The 23290-nt window shown below is 37.1% G+C and overlaps 2 protein-coding genes across 19 annotated transcripts in view; both read right to left on the reverse strand.

Annotated features, from left to right (window-relative positions):
• Positions 1-634: 634 nt before the first annotated feature.
• Positions 635-17365, reverse strand: RBP1 (retinol binding protein 1). Its single transcript, XM_005505055.4, has 4 exons — positions 16394-17365; positions 15602-15780; positions 4216-4317; positions 635-914 (listed from the first exon to the last, which is right to left on the reverse strand). The coding sequence occupies exons 1-4, from the start codon at positions 16464-16466 to the stop codon at positions 861-863; spliced, it is 408 nt and encodes a 135-aa protein (XP_005505112.1). The 5' UTR covers positions 16467-17365; the 3' UTR covers positions 635-860.
• Positions 17366-17831: 466 nt separating this feature from the next.
• The window catches only part of NMNAT3 (nicotinamide nucleotide adenylyltransferase 3), a 28457-nt gene continuing 22998 nt past the window's right edge, over positions 17832-23290 (reverse strand). For all 18 annotated transcript variants that reach the window (XM_065074405.1, XM_065074400.1, XM_065074404.1 and 15 more), the window contains 2 exons: positions 22092-22201; positions 17832-18505 (listed from right to left, as the gene is read on the reverse strand). In XM_065074405.1, coding sequence (XP_064930477.1) covers positions 18096-18505; positions 22092-22201 — 520 coding nt within the window. In that variant the 3' untranslated portion in view covers positions 17832-18095. The remainder of the gene's footprint in view (positions 18506-22091; positions 22202-23290) is intronic.

A 23290-nucleotide genomic window follows, 5' to 3' on the forward strand; every position in this document is an offset into this window, starting at 1 on the left:
TTACTATAACTAGTGGTTAAATCAGCATTGGAAACTGCTTGGCCAGTGCTTTGTTACACACTTTGCCTGCATGAGAACATGACTGTGATGGGTTGTAAAACCCTGCAAATGATATTGTACAAAGCAATGTTTGTTATATCTTTCGTGTGGTGTGTGTATCAGCATATAGTTTCTAGCAGTGAACTTAATATTAATTTCTCCAGAGTAAGGAAAAAATGAGTGGGCAGATGTTGGCTAAAGCATTCAGGAAAAAAATGCTCCTTGGCCATACTTCTGTAAATACTGTTTTTCCAGACTATTGATCCATACCTTTAATTATTTTGAGAAATCAGATTTTTTATTTTTGGCAGAGTACTTTCAGTGAAGTACTGCACCATTGGAGCTGCTGGTAAAATTGTCACTGGCTTCTGTGAAATCAGGATTTAAGTGTAAGCCACATACACTCTCATTCACTTTCTTACAACTACAATGTAACATCTGAAAATAAGTCTACCTGAAGGCCCCTTTCTAAAGCTATGGAAGGGTGATTTCCAATGTAAGTAAAAAATGAGCTTACAAGGTCTTAAACTCCCATATTTTGTTTTATACCAAACAGTCCTATTTTGGTATAGTCAAGAATTATGGTATGCACACATTTGTAGTGTTTAGTATCTTTAATTGGCATTTCTAAAAATAGTTTTATTTGCAGTTATTTCTTTAAAATTATTTGTTAAAAATATTTTATTCTAGCTATACAGTTCTAATGTGATCTTCATTTCTGTATTTGCTCACATCACTGATGATGTTCATGACTTGCATTTGGAGATTTGGTGGTAAGTCTGTAAATTCTACTGTTCTTCACTTCTGTATCAGCTGTAGAGTCACTGTACCTTCTTAAAGACCTGCTTACACTTGACTCCACACACTCTTATTTCCTAGGAAGAAAAAACAATTAAAAAATACAACCTTTACATAGGACATGTGCATTATACATTCATGTGTATGTCCAAGTTAATTTGAATCCACAGTTTTATATCAACTTAGATTAGGTAGCTTGTACATATTTTAGACTATTTTTAATACTAAAAGAAGCCAGCTAGTTTGGGTTTGTTTTCTGGTAAAAGGTAGAGTGAGAGAAGTTATTTTGGGATCTCAGACCTTAAAGGGCCAAACGTGTTCCTGGTGCATTATTCTCTATTTGCAGAGTGTGCAGCTGCTTAGGTCTTTGAAATGGATATTCTCTATTTTAGACACACAAAGAAATCACTGGATTTGACTAATGAGTTCTGAATCTGTATGTTGATGACTGGTAGTTCAAGCCTAAACACAGAAATCAGTTGAAAGCCCACTCTAGTAACAGGATGATCATGGCTAGAAAAGCACAGGTAGTTGCGTACAGCTAGGTCTATTAATCACAGCACAGCAGTGAGTTTTGACCGAACTTGACCGTACTGGCTGCCTAATGCTGTCTGCTGTTCCTTTGTGTCCCATAAGAGCTTTCCAAAAATCCGTACTTGTGAGTCATTGGATCATGGTGAACTGTGCATAAGCAGGTGCAATTACGTTTCAGTTTGGGCAGTGATTTGTGAGGCTTACTACTGTTTACCTAACCTCAGTGAAGATGCAGTTTGATCTTCTCCATTGCTAAACTATTTAAGTTAGACCTGAGAAGTGGATACAGTATGTGTGGAGATGTGTGGAGGTCTTGACTGGTTTTGGTAGAAGAAGAAGAAGAAGAAGAAGAAGAAGAAGAAGAAGAAGAAGGAGAAGAAGAAGAAAAAGGGGTAGAACTTTTTAAGGGACATAAAAACAAAGGTTATGTATGGCCTAGCATAAGTGATGTAATTTTTATTTCAAGATAAGACTTTGTGTAAGACTTCCTGTACAGTTATGCACATTTTCTTATGGGGGACTTTGATAAAATCATGTATTTAAAAAACCTTACACTGAGCCTATAGCCTTATTGGCATACACTGCTAGTCCCTATTAAGAGACAGTGCTTCATGATGAATGGATGAAACAAGCAGACTGACACAGCGATTTTAGTTAGGACTTGTTTTGTTCACTTCTATATAGGTAACCTGGAAGAAGGAGTGTGTAATAAGGGCTAAGAGATCTACTGACAGTGACTTAGACCCACATAGGGGCAGGAACCAATACAATAGAAAAGGACAATAAAACTGAAAAGGAAATGGAGAATGGTCAAATAAGTCACTCATATAAAACAATCTAAGGAGGAAAAAGAACCACAAAGTACAGGCCACAGAATGAAATGGAGAAAAAAGGAGGCAATAAACTACTCAAGAATGTGGTACTGCCTTCCAAAGAACTGTGGAAAGAATTAAATTAACACTTGGCTTGTTGTGTAAAGTTCAATAGAATCATAAAACTATCGAAGTATCAATTTTAGGGAGGTAACTGCCCATTGTATCAAAGGACTCTGAAGAGTACAGCACTTAGGAATCTTACCTGGTCAAAAATAAAATACTAAATGGGACTCTTATGTTTAATGGAGAGAGCTACATTAACAAGAATTCAGAGAAATAAAGAGGACATCTTTTGAAGTTAATGAAATATAAAAAGTGATAAAATTGAAATATTTGGGACTGGCCTCTAAAATACTTGGTTACTTCCTTTGCATGAAGTAATTATGAGCTGACTGTTGTGTACATGGGAGATAGACTGTAATAAATCGCATAAGTGCCAGTGAGTGCATGGATGCCTGTGAGAGCTGGCAGGTATTATAGAGTACAGAACTCTTCACAGCCTTCTGAAAAAGCAGCCTCAGATCAGTCAGGTTACCTTATGGTACTCAAAATGGCACTAGACACATATGTTTAAGCAACTGAATCTGAATTAATGACTTCTAAAATTAAACTTTTGACAGGGTCAGGTATAGAAAGTGGTCTGGCCTAGACATCCATGGCTAAGTTGTATGGCTAGAGCATGAATCAGAGTAAGGACAGCAGAAATTTGGGCTAAATAAACTGGTGTTGGGGACAGGAAATGGGAAGAAATAATGGCTGCAGAGCTGGCAAGAGACAGAAAGCAGGATGCCAATACAGAGAAATCCAAGAGCAAGTAGTGCTACCGCTTCATATACATGCAGATGCGTGCACAGATGTGTGTGATTGAGTGCAGCAAGGTGTAAGTTGAACTAGCCCAGATATTGTCTGGCTAATTGCAACCTGTTTGCCAGCAGACAATCTGAAAGGGCTGATGCATGTTGTCGTGGCACCAACTGTTGTGATGCTGGGAGGTAGTTTGGAAATACTGTAGTGTGTTTCTATACAGATAGAGGGAATATGTGTACACAGGAAATTCTTGAGTTTTCTTTTTACTGCTCCCCCTTACTTTCAGTGAGTCCATGAGCTCAGCTATAAAGTGTTCACTTATGCAGTAACTTTCTCCCTACCTGCATTATATCAGGTAAGTAGTCTAGATGGCAAGATCTGTCATATACATTCCTTTCCTGAACTGGTTTCTGGGACTTCCGGTACTTCCTGAAAATTGTGTTTAGTAATAAGGAGTTTGGGATACTTTAGCAAAGATTTCCTAACTCTGCTACTGATTTGAATATTTAGAGAATATCCATTTAGACTGCTGAACGCTAATAGTACTGAACAGTGGACAGAAATGGAGGTTGGATTTTATTATCTCAACAGGAAGACTGCCTTTTACCCACACTGATGAGAGAGTAAGGATGCTATAAAGAGCTATGTGAGAAAATAATAGGCATTCTCTTTCAGGTTCTGTCAACTTAGAAAGATGAAAATAATGATCTGAAAGAACATGACATTTCAAAAACTTAATTGCTGTTTTAGTTCTCTAGGCTATAATGCAGTCAGGACTGTAATTATTTTAAAAGAACAATGGAGTATTTTCCTCTTATGGCTTATTGTTGGATGCATAATTTCACCAGCTCCCATACTGAGTATTTTGCAGACTGTATGAAGGACATTCTGTTAAATGTCTTCTTCAGTGTAAACATTTCAAAGTGCTATGTCTGGACAGACAGTTAACACAGAAAGAGCACTGCTTTGAAATCAGGCAGTCTTTGTAAGGGACATAAAAGCATAATGGCTCCAAATGAAATTGTTGCTTTAGAAACAAGTCAAATGCTGCACCAATACATGATTATGTCAGAGTAACCCAAGATAACATAACACACAGCCTACTCTATTACATCTAACCATTTTAATAAAGTGGCATTTAGAACCTGTTACATGATCTTACCAGGTGCATTTCATCTCCTTCAATCCACTGGGTCCAACCACGACCTTCTTTTTCTCCATTCTGTACACAGAGAAGCTTATCTCCATCCCAAGACACTGTGGTCTAACAACACAGACATGTTCAGTGTTACTGTAGTGCTCTCTGATATTATGATTAGTTTCCTTAAAGCAAAACTTCTCTCTAATATAATAAATGATCTCGTAAGAAGAATAATTGTAGAGTGCTGTAACAAGATAATTACAAAAGAAATTATCTTAAATAGCAAGTTGCTGCCTGTCAAAACCTGGAAGGATGAGATAAAGCTGTCCAAATGCAAGAAAATATTTTATCATAAAAATCATGGTGTAAGAGGGTACTCCTCTCTCTCTGCTGACAAATTACAGCAGCAGAAGGGATGTGCAGCCTAACACTGTATTTGCAAAAGAAGCTGAAAACTTGAGATCCAGCTTTCTTTTTTTTTTTTTTTTCCATCATAAGAAGGACTTCCCATCAGCTGCTCTACCTGAAAAAGTACCCACCTACTGGCAGCTATGGATGAACAAGGCTTTTAAATCCTGAACTGGTATTTTTTTTCCCATGTCTTAATCTGCCTTCCGTCATGGAGCGGAGTGGTCTGGAATTATCAGTAAATTGGTAACTTTGCCAGCATCCTGCTTTGTGTAACCATAGCTGAAGAACTACTTGAGCCAGGACTGGCTGAATAAGAGTGTGAGTAAAGGTGTTGCAGGATCCAACACAGCACTTTTCTGAATATTGGTGCTGTCCTGAGTAGCTCAGTAGGACTGGATTCATAAAATTATTTAAATGTACAAGCATGAAATCTACAGCTTGTTACTCTGGTTAGACTTTGCTGACAATTTGACTTTCAAGTCATCCTAAGACAAAGATGAGCAATACTCTAAAATATTTAATGAAGGAAGGTGAAGAGCAGTGACAATTTGTGCTCCATGAGAATAGTTTAACATCAATATTAGCACGTGGCTTTTAAACCAGCTTGTTTGAAGTGAATGTGAGAACTAACTAGAGAATTACTGTCTACCTTGTCAAAGTCTTCAGCCACCACCTGTATTAGCAGTCAAATACAGAGAGAAGATTAATTCTGATCTGTCATTAAATGAAAACTTAATGCATCCATCCTGCGTAGTTTCTAAGAAAATAAGTCAGCCAACGTTTGTCATTCTGGGAACTAAAACCAGTTCAACATTCAAGAACCATGCAGCCCTATTTATTTAATTTGTGAATATCACAAACAATTAATTCTTAAATTATAATGATGACAGCCACTATCTTTAAATGCGTACAGCCAGCAGTCTCCACCCCTGGGAAGCTTTAGACTGAACAAGCATGTAAAATGAATCACTAGAAAGAGTGCCAGCCCAGATAATGATAGGCAAAGCATTGTTATTGATCCCATATAGTCTGTTTGCACCGTATGTGGTCTCTGAAAGACAATCTCATGTGTCCTTGCTAAAAATCTCTCAAATTTGGAAAATGCATTCACCAATTCTTCTGTTCACTCTTGTAAAACGAAGTATTTAAAGCATTTAAATCAAATAGTAGGTAACATTTTCAAAAAGCCATATCATTTTCATGTACAAAATGCTAATGCAGGCAGGAACAACTCTCCTGGGTAAAGCTGAAGTTAATATCATCAGAGCTTATATCCTCTTCTGTATATGTTTTGAAACTGTAGATGTCCAGTTGGAGAAGATACCAAATAATACTAGTCGAAGTGAAAAATGTTTAATTTATAAGTTAACATATCTAAGGCTTTCTGACATTCTAAAAAATTAATATATCAGAAAAATGAACATTATTTCTACTGATGATTTGTAGATATGAGGGATACTACGGAATGAAGCATTTGTATGTGCAACTTTGCTTAGTAACCACATTCATTATTATTCATTATTAGCTCAGCATAGTTTAATCATTTAGACTAGTTAATCACTAATAGATAGTTAAATACTTAAATTTTGTGGGTTTATATGTGCATTCAAAGGCAGTATACCAGGATAAAGTAAGATCCAACTTTATTAGTACTACTTGTGTTCAAAGTCAGTTGTGGACATTATTAGTCCTGATAATATTCACTAGCTTAGTACACTTGGGGGCAATTGAGAAATGTTTGTAGCAGCACAAGAAAATGTTCACTTCTTCAGCCTCCAAGGGTGACTGAAATTGTTTCATCTCAGAAAACAACATACTTTTTTTCTCCAGCTTTCTTGTTTTTCCAGTCAAGATTAGATATTGCTTTTGGCAATTTGGTGATAACCACAGAGAGTATAATACCACAGACTGTTAACCAAGCTGTTTTATCAGGCAATGTTCTTGGCTATCATCCTTTGCTTTCCCTTTGAGAAATATAAACACTGAAGGGACATGAGTAAACCGTACAGTTTCTATTTTTGTATGTGGCTATTTTGCTATGAAGGTTATAAAGGAGAGAATATATTGCAGGAGAGCATAATGTCCTCTTCTTTATTAGCAGGAACAACCACTTTATGATATTAAGATTAATCAGTAGCGTTTTAATATTTTCTTTCTTTAGGTCAGACTGTAATGTCTCATTCAATAAAAGACACAACTAATATAGAAGATAGAAACTTCTCTTTTAACTCAGATTGAAACACGTTCTTCCATTCCAGACACACACTGAGTATGTGTTGTGGCTGGAGCTGCTGTGGTTGTTACATGAGCACTGGCTGCTGCTCAGAGTCTGCCCAACAGCTGAGATCCAGCAATGCTTCCCTTAGAACACTTCCAAATATTTGAGTCAGAACATAGTAATAATATTACAAAAATACCACTGTAGGGCAAATGTTGCTAAATATAATCTCTTTTGTTGTAGATAAGAGCAAAGGTTTATTTTTAAAGATTGGATCAAGATGTTGCCATTGTATAATTAGGAGTCAAACGCTTGACTAGACTAGTAAGTCTTTTGTTAGTGATTTAATCTTTCTGTTACAAAGATTTAAGCACAGATACATAGCAACACTATCTTCCTGAAAATTAAAGCTAGAAGAAATTATAATTATCCTCGTTACTGTTTCAGTTATGAGACAAGATAGATTTATTAAATTAAATATTTAGTAAAAACAAGCCAAATCTATTGACTACCCATTTGCATTTTCTCTAGTGGCAGTAACAGTAGTGAAGTCTTGAAGAATTACAATAGATACTACTTCCAGGTTCTAGTGGCAAGTCATGTTGATACACAGCCAGAGATACTGACTTTTGTAATTTACTGAAAGATTCATCAAACAAACTATTTTATCAGAGAACTCTGCATTTCCTAGTGAGGTCTAAGTGCAAAAACATTTGATGCTGGCTCTGCAAATGTTTCTCATTCCCATGCTGGCTATTCCTAACGTGCTTGCTTGTGTCATGCGCTCTGCAGTTGAATATACAGAATGTATTTCACAGGTGGATGAAAGAAAAGAACTTAAAAAAAAAAAAAAAAAGTAGTCCCTGAACATTTTATGTTAATGACACATAGATTTTCAACACGTTGCATTTACAAATATGAACTACAGTTACCACCTTTCATCAAAAAATATTCTGTAGGTTTTCCCATCTGTAGGAGAAACACAGCAGTACCAGTTTTGTTTGTCTTCTACTTCCCTTCAGAGTGTTGTCTCTGTATTACAGTACAGAAAACGCCTGCCACGCTCTAAAACTGCACTACACACTCCATGCTCCACCATAATCCAGTAATTCTCTGCTTATGAGAATGACCAGTCATTTTGCAACTGTAATTACGATTTAAGAAGGATTAAGCAATGGAAACTAATTATTTAGGTTAGATGACATCGGAAAATTCAAGTTGAGCTGCATCCCATATTGTGTTTACTGATAACACGAAAGAAAATATCCTAGAATTTTTGGTCAAACATGGCAATATATCCAACAAGATATATAACACCTTCCAAAGGTAAAGCATTTTTATCTGTACTAAGTATCAAAGGGATATAAAAACCTTTAGTAAGTAGTCTGCAGGGGAATTTTTTATCAAATAAGTGCTGATAGAATAAACTACTGTTGATACCACAGATAAAATATAATGTAACTGTGAAGGGGCATTCCATGATGCTGTAGTCACCTATGACCTTGTGCGTAGCAGGCATGCAGTGCACTGCTAACAGGAGGGCTACAATCATGTTCAGGGTCTGTCATCTCTCCATCCAGTAATTCCTTTTAGTTCATCAAATCTGTACTGGGCAGGCTGGTGACAGACATATAAACTACCGTGGAAACAACAACAAACCCAACAGGAAAATAAGTGCTGGGAGTCTTTGTCTCAATATACTGTTGCTGGACAAAGGCTACACGTTAGCTATCCTGTAGCCAGGTTGAATGATTTAGTCTATACCAACCTTTCCTTCCCTTATCAACTTCAGTTCAACCCTGTGGAAGCACTTAAAAATCTAACCTCCCATCTCACCATTCCTGCTTTTAGCCATGCAGCAACAGAACTCCCAAAGTTAACTCCTAGGAAATAGCTGGTACTGTAACACAACTGATTTCTCAGCTGCTCGTGGGGCTGGCAGATGTGATGTCTCATAACAGGTATCTGTAGCTAAAGGACTCTGAAAGGTGTTCATGCCTTTACAGGCTTGCTCAGATTGTTATGAGAAGACAATCTGGTTATAATGTGGGCATTCTGTACCTGACTGATAAGCTTACTGAAGTTCACTGTAGTCAAAAGACAAGACACTTGTAGTGTATTTTTTTTTCTGTGATTGTCAGCATCTCTATTGCTAGCAAAGAGGCTTAGGATTGGATTGACAAATTTTAGATCAAAGGGTAGGCTGCTGTCAGATAGGATCAGACCTGAAATGTTACAATTCCTTATTTTGAATCCTTGCTCACAAGAGCAACGAAGGAAAGCAATGACTGCAGACATGTTCCAGGGAATAGGAAAGTAAATGTGGCAAAGCTCCAGGGTATGCAGGTGAAAATACGTAGGAATGTTGTGGGTTTTTTTCCTTACTGAAATAAAATAATATACAAATAATACAAAAATTAGAAAGACTTGTGTATATCCTATGTCATAAAAAAATACAAACCAGCAGATCTAATTCACTTTATAACAACGATCAGAATCGATTCTAAGATACTTATTGTTTAAATTAATGTGTATAACTGGTTTATCCTCTGTGTAATTTTAGCAAGATGCAATTGTACATAACAGTAATGGTTTGTCATTCAAAATTGGATTTTGTAAGTCTAGTCCTCAGCTTTTCAGTTGAGTCCTTCTGGTTACACTTTCTGCATTCATAACTCTGAGCTTTATAGGATCCACAAAAAGCTGAAATGCTAAGCCCATCCAAAACCACCACCCCTACAAAGCTTCACGATGTTTTCCGTGATTTTGTAAATAATTAGCTCAAAGCTTCTGATCAGTCACAGGTTTCAGGCATGCATCCAGCACTGCAAAATTTAAAGTTAATGACATCTTAAATTATATGGCAAAAGATTTTAGAGATCTCATTTGATATCACTGTGCAAATGTGCTGGGCCTATCCCTTACAGGTAATAAGCAGTACTGCCAAAAACGTGCAATGTAAAACAAGGCAGAAAAAAGGAAACAGCTCCTCTTTACTGAGCCACAGAGACTGAATGAACTAGAGTCTTAGAGAAACTGAGACAGATCCAAGAGTGGCCCTGTGTCCTCTGAAGCCTCAGGGGGGTTGCCTAGAGGACTGTTATTCCTCACTTGTAGAAAGCGGTTTGTAAAAGGTTGGAAGTATCAACAGAAAACTACATGAAGACTACCTCCTTTAAATAAAACCTCTCAAAAGTCAGAGATTACTCCAATGAGGAGCTGGGGATTTTACAGTACTGCAGAGGGAGAGGGCACTAGATGTGAAAGAAGACTTGTACATGCACACAGGCAATGACATAAAAACACCTCCCAGAAACAGTAATTCTAGAACAATGCTATGGAAAAAAGAAAAGGACAGCATTTGAAGAGGTAAAGAAGCCAAACAGGTGATTCAGAGGGATCGAGTAAACACATATTGCTGATCTTGCATCTTACTAGACATGCACAATTTACTTTGAGTCTTCTGACCCTGTGGGGGATCCCTACAGAAATTTCAACTATTGGAATGTCTTTTTTTTTTCCGGCAGCAGAGTGTTCATTCCAATACCTACTCTAAACTAGATCAACAGCTGTGAATTGCAATTGTGCAACAGAGGAACCCTGCTTAAATAGTTACACAAGGTTCATGAGCCATTTAACTTCATAATAGGGCTTTATCCTGTCCTTGCAGCAGTATAAATCAAATTATGTCCAGAACAACTAAACTTCATTTCATTTTTCCTGAATACAAACTAGAGAGGAATCAGTTTCACTTTAGGCCTATTTGTTATCTAAAACAGAGCCATAATGTGTTTGAAACAACTTACCTCCTTTCACTAGGATATGACACATGCAACTAGCGCTGGCCTGTGTGACAGATGGATTGGTCAGGTAGCTATGAGCCATCCTTATGTGGCTGTTTTAAACATTAAATGACTAAATATTTCCAGGAAGATACTTCATACAGTAAGACGAATGACAGATCTGATGAGTGAATTCTACAACTCCCAAATTGCCCTCACCCTACGACACCTCAGCAAGTCTTAACTATGACTGGAAGTTATATTAGTTTCAATAATGGAATCCTAAACACCTGTTTGATAAGTGGTTATATTTTGTTTGTATTCTGGTTTGGGTAACTAAATGGTTCACATGTACCATTTGCCACCTTCAGTTTCAAATTTGTGCTCTTTCATCTGTTTACCAGTTCCCAGTCATGGTCATTTCCTTTCCTGCTTCTAAGTAAGAAGAAAATCACTATGCCACAGAGCACAAGGCTCTGAATTACTGAAGCATCCTTCACTTGCTTAGCTAAATATTAAATTCTAATGCAACTAATACTATTTTCAGTTACCCAAGAAGTTCTGCTGTTCTTTATTTAGAACACAGAATCTTCTCTGATTTTTTAAACAGATCACTTGCCCTTAGTCTCTGTAAAAAGACAGATTCATTCTGGATAGTGTGAGCTAAATCAATTCAGTCTCATTCAAATGCTTCAACAGCGGAGAAAAATTATAATGCAAAAACTTCATCTGAATTTAGCATTTTAGCATCTTTCATTTGAAAAGCAAAAGTTTTAGGGAAGTAATGTTTGCATGTGAGCTACTTCATTCTCAATCTGCTTTGATTCATTGGGTGGAAAGACTTGGAACATGACACTTCAGCCTTTGTTTCAGCCTTTAAGTTTTTTTAGTTAACTTTTTTATAAGCTTTTGGCTGTTGTACTAAGCAAATACACTGCGAAGGTACATAAGGCTAACTTTCCTGCTTCATGTCACATCCTGCCCTGTTCTTATGTTTACTGGTATATATATCACATTGCAGATGTTTCCTCAGATTCACTGTTCATTACTGATGGTGAAAAAAGGAGGCAAAATTAATCTGGTGATGTATAAGACATACTTGCAGAGATAGTTTTCAATTAATTTTTGTTTCAATAAGGTCTTGCCTCTTGTGCACAGTAAATTTTTTCCACAGTAAAGTTTATGTGCATGAAACAAGGTTTATACTTAGGGCAATACCTGAGACACAGTAAATTAATCGCAACTACAGATTATAGATTTTATCTTTAAAATCAAGGAAATTTTATTATGAGATTGGAACTTCACTGAGAATGGAGATAGCAGGATAAAATATGCAGTTCAGGAAACACTCAAGCCATACTTATCCATTTAACTTTAAATTCCTGTCTGATATATTACCAATTAAAACCATGAACAAATTCTTCAATGTAGTAGAAATTTTATCACATGGACCAAATCAAACTTCACATCATATGAGAAATAAAGTAATACAATATTAATATTCTAAACTTCTTTCTATACCATCTAATGTCCACCTTATAACATTTGTAAAGAATAAAAGGTGCTCCTGAATAGATAAACTTTCATTTTACCTTTGTAGTTCAAACTGCCAAGTTTTTAACAACCCTTAATATTAAGTGTGATTAAACTTACAGAAACACATCTTTCATGAAATTGCCAAAGAAACAGACAAACTCTTATTTAACTTTTATCTAGGAGATAAGATCTCTGGGGAAAAGCTCCAGGAGAAGCACAATAGCATTATGAAGCCAAGTGAATGCGGATATCTTGTCTGCATTTTTTAAGAGACCAGACTGTGCTGCAGGTTGCTCCCAACAGGGCTGCAGTAACGTTTAGAACACATTGAGTATCAACTGTCTTCTTGGAAGCACCTTGCACTGTGATTTGTGATCCTCTCCCGTGTCTGCACATCTGTGTGGTCAACTCTCCTGATCTTTGGTTTTACAGAACAGAGAAACTGCATCTTTAACTAAACTAGCAGAACTTTTGAGTTTCTTGAGATTGCAAAGTACCCAATTTTCACTCCCAACAGAAGCAAAATCTAAAGGAACTGACGTCACCAACTGCTGTCATCTATATCCCTTAAGAAAACAGAATCACCTAAAAACATGTTGCATACAAGAAAGCAACAGTTAAAGGTCAAAAAAAGGACAAAGTGAAAATGCTGAGATTTATCCAGCTCAATTAACTCGCTGTTCCAGAAATTTCAGACAGGCTTCCAGAAGTGACCAAATGTAAATACGAAAAAGTCCTAACTGAAAGAGAGGGCCTACACTGTCACAGGAATATCAATTCAAACTGTCAAGCCTTTGACTTTTAAAATAAGTATCAGCAGAACTTTGTAGCCTTTGCTCATCACAGACAGTATTGATTTGGAATTATTGTAGTTATATTCTACTCTGACTTAAAGACGTGTTTTACAACTGAAAGGTGAACACAATTTCAGTGAATTATACACAAGATCTAACCTGTTCGCTGGGCTCATATTGTTTTCACTGATATGTTAACTCTAGTTAGATGATATATCCTTCATTAAAAGAAAAAATTATTTATACCTATTGGATGAATTACTTCTAAGGTTATTTTTGCTAGTCTCCTGATGATTGCTCTGCTATATAGATTAATGTTTAATGTGTAATTTGTCTTATCTGTGTTACTTTGTACTTCTCATACACTGAGCTACTTGGATAATACTTGCCCAGTGGTCTGCTCTGTCCACAATATAAATTACAATAATCGATTCACAATCTCTCCTATTACACAGGTTGATTATTAATGATTAAGCCATTTATGGCATGCTGTTTCACAAGCTATAGATGGGAAAAGGAAACACCAAGAACGATATGATATTCAACCTTTGCTTTATGGTGGTTTTCTTCACACCACCACTCAGGCAGTGGTCCATGACCCTTCTCTCATGAGACTCTTTCTGGGCTGTTGGAGCTATTTTGTTGCGTTCCAACAGCAAGTTTTGTCTGACATTATGCTTGTCAGATTTGTGCTGAAATGACTTCAGGACAGCTTCTTGTACCACTTTGCCTTTGAGAAAACTGAGTTCTCATGTAGAAAAGAAACCTTTAATAAGAAAATGATGATACATTGCTACAAGGCAAACAGAGAACCAGTGACGGTTGACCTTAACTGTGCAGTTGCAGTTGGTATTTGTTGTTGGAGGCCATGAAGGGACACAGGGGATTTCTAGAAGTGTACGTAATGTGCCTCAGTCATTCTTAAGAATACAGACAGTGAGGATTAGTGAGTACTCCTTGGGGATTTTTGGAAAAGGCAAGGGAATGCTGGTATCTTCTGTTTCCAAAGCTGAGGAAGCATTTTGCACTAAATAGCCAGCAGATAAAATGTTTAAGCAACCCTTGCCAGCAGGGTGAGTTAGGTTCCACAACAAATCAAATAGCTGTTGTAGTGACTAGAATAATCTTTCTCTAATTTCTTCTTTCTGGCTCAACATTTCAAATTCTTCCCCATTGCTCAATTTAGCAAAACAGGGTAGAGAATTTTTGCCTGCCACAAATAAATAAATATTTTGGGTATTTTTGGGGAAGTCAAGAGTTGTGAGTTAGATCTATTCAGCATTTCAAAAGCAGGACTAGGCAAGGGCCACATTTCCATGTCTTCTGAATCTGATTTTTCAGCACAGTGGTTGTCTGAGACTCATTGCAGGTACATCGTAGACAGCCTCAGAGAACACTTACTTCTTTCCACCAGGTAGGGGATGTTTCAGTCCTCCTGAAGCTGGGGTTCAATGGTGTTTGAGATAATGCTTAGATGGAGACAGTTATGTACGCACACAAACCAGTGCTTCACTGACTCAAACATTAAGGACTTTGGACATTTTTAGTGCTTGAGCAGATGTTTTGAACATTGCTACCATTGACAGTAATTTAGCTACTTAAGTCTAAGTCTTCCTTTGGGCTCATAACTGTTCAGTGGATCTGGACCTAATAATCCTGATTAAGAGCTTTCCTGCAGTCAGAAATCTATTATGACAGTGGGGCACCTTCCTGTACAAAATTACACATTGGTTCTCCCTTCTCTGAGTTTTGTATCCTGAACTCTATCATACTTCTACCCTCTCTAAGGATTAGTTGAGGCACTCGCTAACTAGTCATTCTTTTTTCCTGATCTTCACGATCTTTCCTGCTATCACCAGAGCAAAGGCAAATTTGCATATCCTAGTGTTTTAAATGGCACTATCTTTCTAAGAATGGAAGCCCATTACTTCTTTTTTATGTGATTTCTCCTCTGTAGTCCCTCCTGAGAGAATTTTCTTTCACTCATCAGCTTCTTCACTATAGGATATTGCAGGTGTCATGCTTTCAAACTAACAAGAAAGAACTTGGTATTCTCAAGTTTTTCCCCTGTTAATTGGTATTTATCAGTCATAAGTTAGAAAATATTGTCTCTCTGGCAAGCAAAAAGAGCTCATAAAGCAGAATCCTCAGTGTCTGCTTATTAATGACAGAAATATTCGTTCCAGTAGGCTAATTAACGTGTCTGCTCTAATAAATACACCAGGAAGGAAGGAGCACAAGGACAAGAACCAGAAAGAAAAGCTGCTATTCCTATGGATTGGGCCATTCTTACACATGGGGAATAAATAGTGCCTGACCCTGCAATCAGTGAATTTCCTTTACTGTAAAACCTTACTCAGCGAAGAAATTCTGAAAGTTTAAACCTAAATGTCCTTTTGACTAACAAATATCCCAGTATAACTGAGTAATGTCTCATTGAAGTTGCTATTCATTCATTGATAAAACTGTTTTGTGCTCCTGATTAAAATTAGCATTTCCTTAGTGTAAAGACATGCTAAAAACTGTGTGCAAATCTCAGCAAACTGAGAAAGACAAAAATAATTTTAGGAATAGCCACACAAAATGGTTAACAGATGTGGTCTGTGAAAGGCATCAGATTATTAATATCCTTTTTTTTTGTCCATTGTTACAGCTGTAGTTCTTACCATGCATTTGCGATCATCCACCCCAGCCAAATCCTCCTCAAACTCCTTTCCTACATCAAATTCCATGATGTAGTTTCTAAAAGTGCTTAGTGTTTTAATGATCATATGATCCCCATTCTGAAGGATTTCTTTGTCAGGCTTTAGCAAGTTTGCTATTTTTCTTACAGCAACATTTACATCTGAAAAAGAAGAAGGATTATTTTAATCCAGAAAAGTCTGCCACAAAAAGAAGCTTGTACCTCTTGGGAGAACTAAAACAAAGATAAATAAATGTCCAGATCTTTCAGGCCAGCTTTCTCATGAGGAAAAAGTCCATAACCTAATTCTTTTAACTTAAATAAATTAATGTTTTGATTTCCTGATTACGTGGAGTCCTAAAAAATGCCATTTGTATTTGTAGTTAATAAGGCCTTCAATATTTCTACAGAAATACTAGAAGTTCACATCAAATACAAACATGCAAAATTGCATTAAGTACATTATTGTTTCATTATTACACATAAAAATTTTACTCTTTTTCAATTTACATTGGAGCTTTTTTCAGTTTGAAATTTGTCACTTACCTCTTAAACTACGTAGTTTAATCTGTTAATGTAATTTCAAGACAGTAGAAAAGAGAGGCTGCTTAAGACAAAACAATTTTGCACAATGCAATTCCTAGAGTGCATTCCTGAAAAAAATATTTCTCACAAAAATGATTTATGACTGTACAAGAAAAAACAGATTATTGTAAAGACTAAGACAGGTTGCATCTATTGATTATTTGTTAAAGAAACATGAAGGGAACCTTACCCAATGCTTTCAGATACTCCTCAAAATTGTCATTGCTGACCATTTTCCAGTAACCATTGAAATCTGCAGGCATCCCTACTTTAGGTAATTGTCACAATCAAAGTCTCAGAACAGTGTGTTGATTGTGCACCACACAGCTCACTGCTTTTCTTTGTGGCAAGTTTGAACTCTGGTTTCTTTTATCTCTTTTTTAGACCATGTAGCTATGCAAGTCCTTCTAATCCGATTACTGGTGAAGTGTTGCCTTTAAAACCTTCCACAAGGCTGAACCTCTGAGATTTCTAATGACAGCAGGATGACTTGATTTAAACAGAACAAAACACTCACCTTCCATATAACTTTTGTAAGGGTACTGATTATCTGAAGATCCATTTTAACCACACTACTCTTCATTTTTCATGCCATTCAGAAAAACAAACCAATCAACCAACCAACCTTCTAAACAGCTGTAGTTTCAGATATTAGCCAAAGCTATGCAAGCGTTTATCTTGTGTGTCTTTTGAGGTGAATCCTTCTTCCTGGAATATGTTCCAGCTACTTTATGCCTTCTACTTGTCAGAAAGTGATCATATAGACTCTTTCAGTGGAAGCAATTTGAGCCTGGCATTACTTGAACTTATTCCACAAACTCCTTAATTCTGGACAACTACCAGTGGAAGCTGTTTGGCCAACTGAGGGCTCAAAAAGGGTCAGTGAGGTGGAAACTTGTATTAAGAAACAGCGGCTAACTCTGCGTATTGATAAATCTTCCATCACTGCTGAACGCATGATTTCAGCTAATTCAAGCAACACAGAAAAGGCATTTTCTATATTCTTTGAAGGTGTCCCCTGTAAAAAATGAGATAGACTGACCAGCAGAATTGGCAATTAACATATAAGTGGATGGATTTTTACGGCTAACACTAGGGCTCAAATACTGAGACAGCCTCTAAGCTATTTTCATTTATTTTCTGCTGTGTGTTTTCAAATGTTACAGCTGAAGATCTTCTTGGAAATGTTATCTCCTCCAGGGCTTTGGCAATTACTTACTCCTATAGAAGACTCCGGATCAGAGAAGCAAAGAAACTTACTTCAAATCTGTGGCTGAGGACTGGTTGTCATTTGTGAATCTGGAGACTTAAAAGTGACGTGAACGGTACATGCATTTTTAAGCACTTGCAGGAAAGTAAGATTTATTTCCATCTCTTGTCCAAACTGCCAAAACACAAGAAGTTATTCAGGGTCCTAAACAGTCAAAGTTTAGCAGTAATATCTATCTAATTTTATTTGTATATATATGTGTGTGTGTGTGTGTGTGTGTGTATACATACATATATATAAAGAAATGTTAGGGTTCATTTCATTTTGCTGCTTCAGAACAATAAGGCATCTTCATGCTAAAACTGTCTGTAGGATTACGGAATAACAATTCAGGAAAGTACTATATTTGACCCTTAAGTATTACTGGAAATTAATATTTATTGTTAAGATCTTATTTCTTTTATTTTCACAAGGAAGCTCTTCTTTATATATATTCTAAGCTACACAGCTAATCATCCCAGTTTGCTTAAGCACTACCACACACAAAAACAGGAGTTTAAATCACCAAATGAATTCAATGAATTTTTGACTGAGGTACTTTGCCCTCATTAACAAGAAACAACTTCTGCAAGAACTTTACACGAAAAAACACCGGGTGTGTCCATTTCACACACTACAGACATCAGTCATTTAGTGGGTTTACTGCTGTGTTATGCAATTTAAGAGGCTGAAGCAAGTCACCTTCATTCTTCCTCTCACTCTCTTCTGTGTAGATATTATGATGTGCAATGTAGGATATAACAGAATCTGGTATGAGATACTTTACACTTAATCCTCGGCACAAGGCAGAGCGTATCTGTGTTGCACTGATTTCATTCTGAATCCATTCTTTCACCAGAAAGATATTGTGCTGAAATTGAGTTAAAAGGTCTGATTCATTGATGTACTGAGTAGGGTCAGAGCCAGCACGGCTAATGCAGACCAAACCAAACTTTTCCACTATTTCTTTGATGTGTTCTTCCTTCCAGAGATTGGGTGTCTTAAAAGTCTGCAGAAAATCAGCTCCACAGAGCAGCTTTAATTCTGGTAGAGCTGGAAAGACAAAAGGAAATGGGAGATTTCTATACTTGCTTGGTTTTCTAGGAAGCTTATACTTTAAATTGGTTTTAACTTGGCACTTTTTGTTTTCAATCATTTACCTTTACTCCAGTTTTCTTTTAAAAGGTTGCAAGAAAAATGCAGCTTGGATTTTATGTATCTGGTCACAATTACTGTATCTCCTACTTCATCACTCACAGTATATAAAATATTATTCATACAATGTTAAAGGAGAATTATTCCTCCACCCAAGCAAGCCAAAAAGTGGAAGAGGCAAATAAAGAAGAAATTATTTTAGCACAAAGACTAGACTTAGTTGAACCTGGCCTACTCCATCCCAGTCTGTCCTGCTTGATTTGCTCAGGTACGTGGGACCAAACCCAGGCAGCGACACCCTCGTCTGTTGGGCTGCCTGTCCCTCAGGGAGCAGCTGCCCCACTGCCCCTCACTACATACCTTCCAACCCCTACAACAATGGTGCCAGGGGTACTGCAATGCACCCTCCTGTGCTCTGAATGCAGTATCACAACAGCAGGACTGTACGGGACAAGGCAATCTTGAAACATGCCTGACAGAATCACAGACTATCCACATACTTAAAAAATAGTTCTGGGTTTTTTTAGACTTTATAGTGTCTTTGGTAGGAAAGTACAGTTCTTGTAACAGCCCTCTCCCCCATAAGCTATCCAGTAAATTTTTATTTTGATACCTACAACTGCAAAGTTGAAACCTTTAGATTCAATGCTCTCATCTCTGGAACTTGAGCTAGTACAGAAGTACCTGCAAAAGTTGCCTTGTGATCCTTGTGTGGACCAGGGCTACAGGAAGAATGTCCCAGATACTTCTGACAGTTCATGAGCAATGAGACACCAAGAACCTTACGATTCATACAATCCTGGAAGCTCTATCATGCTAAAGCTGATCTCTTCTGCATCATCCCTTTCAAGTTGTCCTCTGCCTATCTATTTCTTCATGCCAGTTCCAATCTTTATGTCTTTCCGCTCACAGATTCTACTCTTCCTTACCAGTTCCCTGTCCCCAATTCAACTGTTTCCAGTCTCCCGCTTTCACAGCTTGCTTTTTACTTAACAGCAACCTCCACAATAAAACAGTACTCTGTCCCAAGATGTATTAGAGCTAATATTACAGTAGAGTTTTTATAGTGTCGATGGGTTTCTCCAAATGTACATGCATTGCAGTTCTAGGTTACTGTAAGATAAATTAACAGATCGGAGGCTTTCCAAAAAGGCTGTCAATTTTACAGATGTATCTCTGCATATCCCCGCATCTTCTGTGTCAATGAGAAAAACATGTCTTTGGCCTTTCAGTGGCATTTTGCTAAATGATGATCTGCAGCTTCCACTATAGATAATGGTATAAAATCCAAATGGCTGCTGCAGTGGTCCATTTTTTTTAATAAGTACAATAACCTTGATTACAGGCCATGGTATGTCTGGATCAGGGAAATTTTTGCTTGTTTTTGATTGGCATAGCTCAGTCAATGGTGGTGGACAGAAATGAATGCCAATTCTTTGAAGTGTTGTTCAGGGAAAAAGGAGAGGGCAAGCTAAAGGAGAAATAACTAATAACACAAAGAAGTAGCTGGATTTAAGGTCTAATTAAGGGAGACTGCTGTTGCAATATGCCAAGGAGAAGCATTCAGCAAGGTTGTTCATGTAAGGCAACTGAGACTTGAAGTGCAGGGGGATTCAATTACAAATGAAATGAAGACAATCAACCATCTCTTGTAAGCAGGAGAAGCAACATTGCATGTGAACCTATATTGGGTGAATTAAGGAGTGATGGCAGATGCCTGATATGGAAAAAAAGAGAAAAAGAACTCCGTAGTCTTGTCATTTTAATCTTCCTGAAGGACTAGCACAAATAAGTTCATTAAAACTGCAATCATTTGTTTACATCTGTCCTCAGTGAACCTTTTCATGTATACTATGTATACATGTATACTAAAGTGACTTCATCATTTGATGTGGAAAAAAATCATGAGGTTCAGCACCATGCAAAGAAGTCTTACAGTTTAGTAGGCATACCTTTAGTCAAAAAAGAATCTGTTACGGAATTTTGCCATTGCTATATTCAGCCATCAAGCTGATCTTTGTGAAAGTTTTCATTAGGTGACTGAGCCTTTCTACGAACTTCACAGAAAACCCCAGTTCAACAGATTTCATTGTTGGGAGTGGGTTTTTTGGGGGTTAGCAGTTTCCTGCCATAAGAAAGTTCGTGATAATCAACATTTATTTAGAGAAATGGGAGCAACTGTATCCTGCTCTAGAGTTCTGAGTAGCTCTTGGTCATTCCCCATGCCCCATGCCATACCATGCTAGTGACCCAAGGAAGTGGGAAGAAACCGTTCCGTTCCTTCTTGATGGGCCACATGTTTAACATAGCCAAATCCGAACTACTGCCCAGTCAGTCAAAACGCTGAAGGCAGAACACGTAACAAGAGGATACTAGCCTTTATTGTTCTTTGCAGAGAGCTGCCAGATAGAATTAAAAAAAATAAATCCAGCCACTACATACTAGCAGAGAAATCTACTTCTTGCCTGTCCTCCTCCTCACCCAGTTTTTGCTATGCCTTTTGTTTTCAACCATAGGGGAATCCTGTGATGAAGACTGATTAATTCTAAACCGAGAATATTTATTGGAAAAGAAAGACTAGCTCTAACATTTGTTTTCTTGACCATTTTTACATAAAATAACATAGAGCTTGAAATAACTACAGAAAATAATAGTAAAAAGATTTTTTTTTAATGAAAAATTAAAAGAGTCTTTATTACTTGCACTTTAATTTTCTTTAGTATGTAAACGTGGAATAATCTGATTTGTTACTTGCCAGTAATCATCAACCACATCAGACACAAGATTGCACTGCAGTCCAAATGCCTTGAGACCTTTTTTCCCTCTACCATCTATAAAGATACAACAACTTATCTTTTGGAAGCTTTTGTACAACCATGAACAACCTAAACATATTATTCATGTCCAAGAAGTGCTGCAATACCACAGGAAAAATGTAATGTATCAAAAATTTAGCAGCATTCTAGCAAATCATAGGGCTAGGGAACATGACAGAATAGGAAACCCAAAACTGGCAGTGTTTCCAGAACCTGCCATATTTCTGATGTCAACAGAAGCTTTTCTGTCCAGAAATGCAATAACCACTGCATCAGCATCGCTGCTGTGGTGCCCATATACCTTGTCCATTGTCTAACACTACAATTACAATTCTAAGCAATCCCTATACTTTTTGATATTTTTTATTCATAAATACTATGCTTTGCAAGACCAGCAGGGCCGCGACATGCATCTCTGACACAGCTAAAAAGATGCTTATAAAACCTAGAATTAATACAACTCCAGAATAAGTCTCCTGCCCATGTGGGAGTTATTACAAAACAACTGCACCAGCTGGCATTTAGCACGGCTTGGTTTTGGCAGGCAGCTCCTACCCTCAAAACTTACCAGCTACTATGTTCAACTTTTTCATCAATTAGTCTAGTCTGGTAAAGCTGTGTTGTTTTTAATGCTACACAAAGAGTCTTGTTTACAGTTATGAACCAACCTGAGTGCTGGTCAGAAAGGGAATCCTCTGTAGATCTTTCTATGGGCTGTTTGTTTTTCATTATTTCCTTCTTGGACTGGAGCAATCTGAGTGATTCATTGTAATGGTGCCTGCATTTAAAATAAAGGCTTCTGTGTGAGGTAATCCTCTCAGAGATGCACAAAGCGATTATTTGGCACTTTCAGATTCAAGAACACAGTCTGCTTTTATGCACTTTGGTTTTGAATACAATTTGTTAAGAATTTAGCATATTTATTCTACCATGAGATTAGTATCAACGTAATTAACATTTTGCAGAATTCACAAGCAATCTCTGTAATGACATTATGATTTTAAATTCCTTTTTGAAATTCTACCACTATGGCAATTTTGGTAGCAACATTACATTTAAAACATCGTGGAGGTTTTTGCTAGAAACAGGATTAAATCACGCTTCAATCACTAGATTCAATTTCTTGATTCGTTCTTCACAATGCTATTTCTATTATATAATATGCACTCACTTTTCAGGAGAAGACTCTCTCTCATCCTCTTCTCCACAAAATCATGTTCCCTGAGTTTTCAACCTTGTGGTTTTTAATTTCATTTTAATTAAATAATAAAAATCTTGATAAACTCAAAATATACAATTCTCATAAGATTTTTGACATCCACTATGCTTCTACTTTTACTGAGTTCAGATCCATAAGGCACCCAAGGATCCTTTTGTCAGTTTTTTCAGGTTTCTATTAATTTATTCTTTTGCTGCTCCTAATCACTGGTGCCCCACTGCAATACTGGTTCTATTACCTCATGGTAGTGGCCCCTTCTTTGATCATGAAGGCAAGTGCCAATTTTAGAGCCAAACACCTAAACTTCCTTCCTTCCAGTCAGCATGGCCTTGCCTGTTTATAATAGTCCCTGACTTGCACCATCCTGAGTCATGCTCAGGCATTGCTCATATTCGCATGACCCAAAGTCATTTCAGGAAACAAGCTCACGGTTAAGCAGGAGAGGCAGACACAGACTCCAGCCAGTGTCCCATCTCTGTCAAGTACATATATAGCCAAAGTGACCGTCAGGTCTTATAAAACTGTATAAAACCAAAGATTATGAGTTACAAGGTACAGTCTGAATTCAGTATGTGTATAAAGCCAGAGATAACCCTTTGAGTGTCTGGCCTAAGGAATGAATTTATAGTTTAGTGATTTATATGTACA

This window comes from Columba livia, chromosome 9 (assembly GCF_036013475.1).
Source record: "Columba livia isolate bColLiv1 breed racing homer chromosome 9, bColLiv1.pat.W.v2, whole genome shotgun sequence".
In the NCBI taxonomy this organism is placed as follows: Eukaryota; Metazoa; Chordata; class Aves; order Columbiformes; family Columbidae; genus Columba; species Columba livia.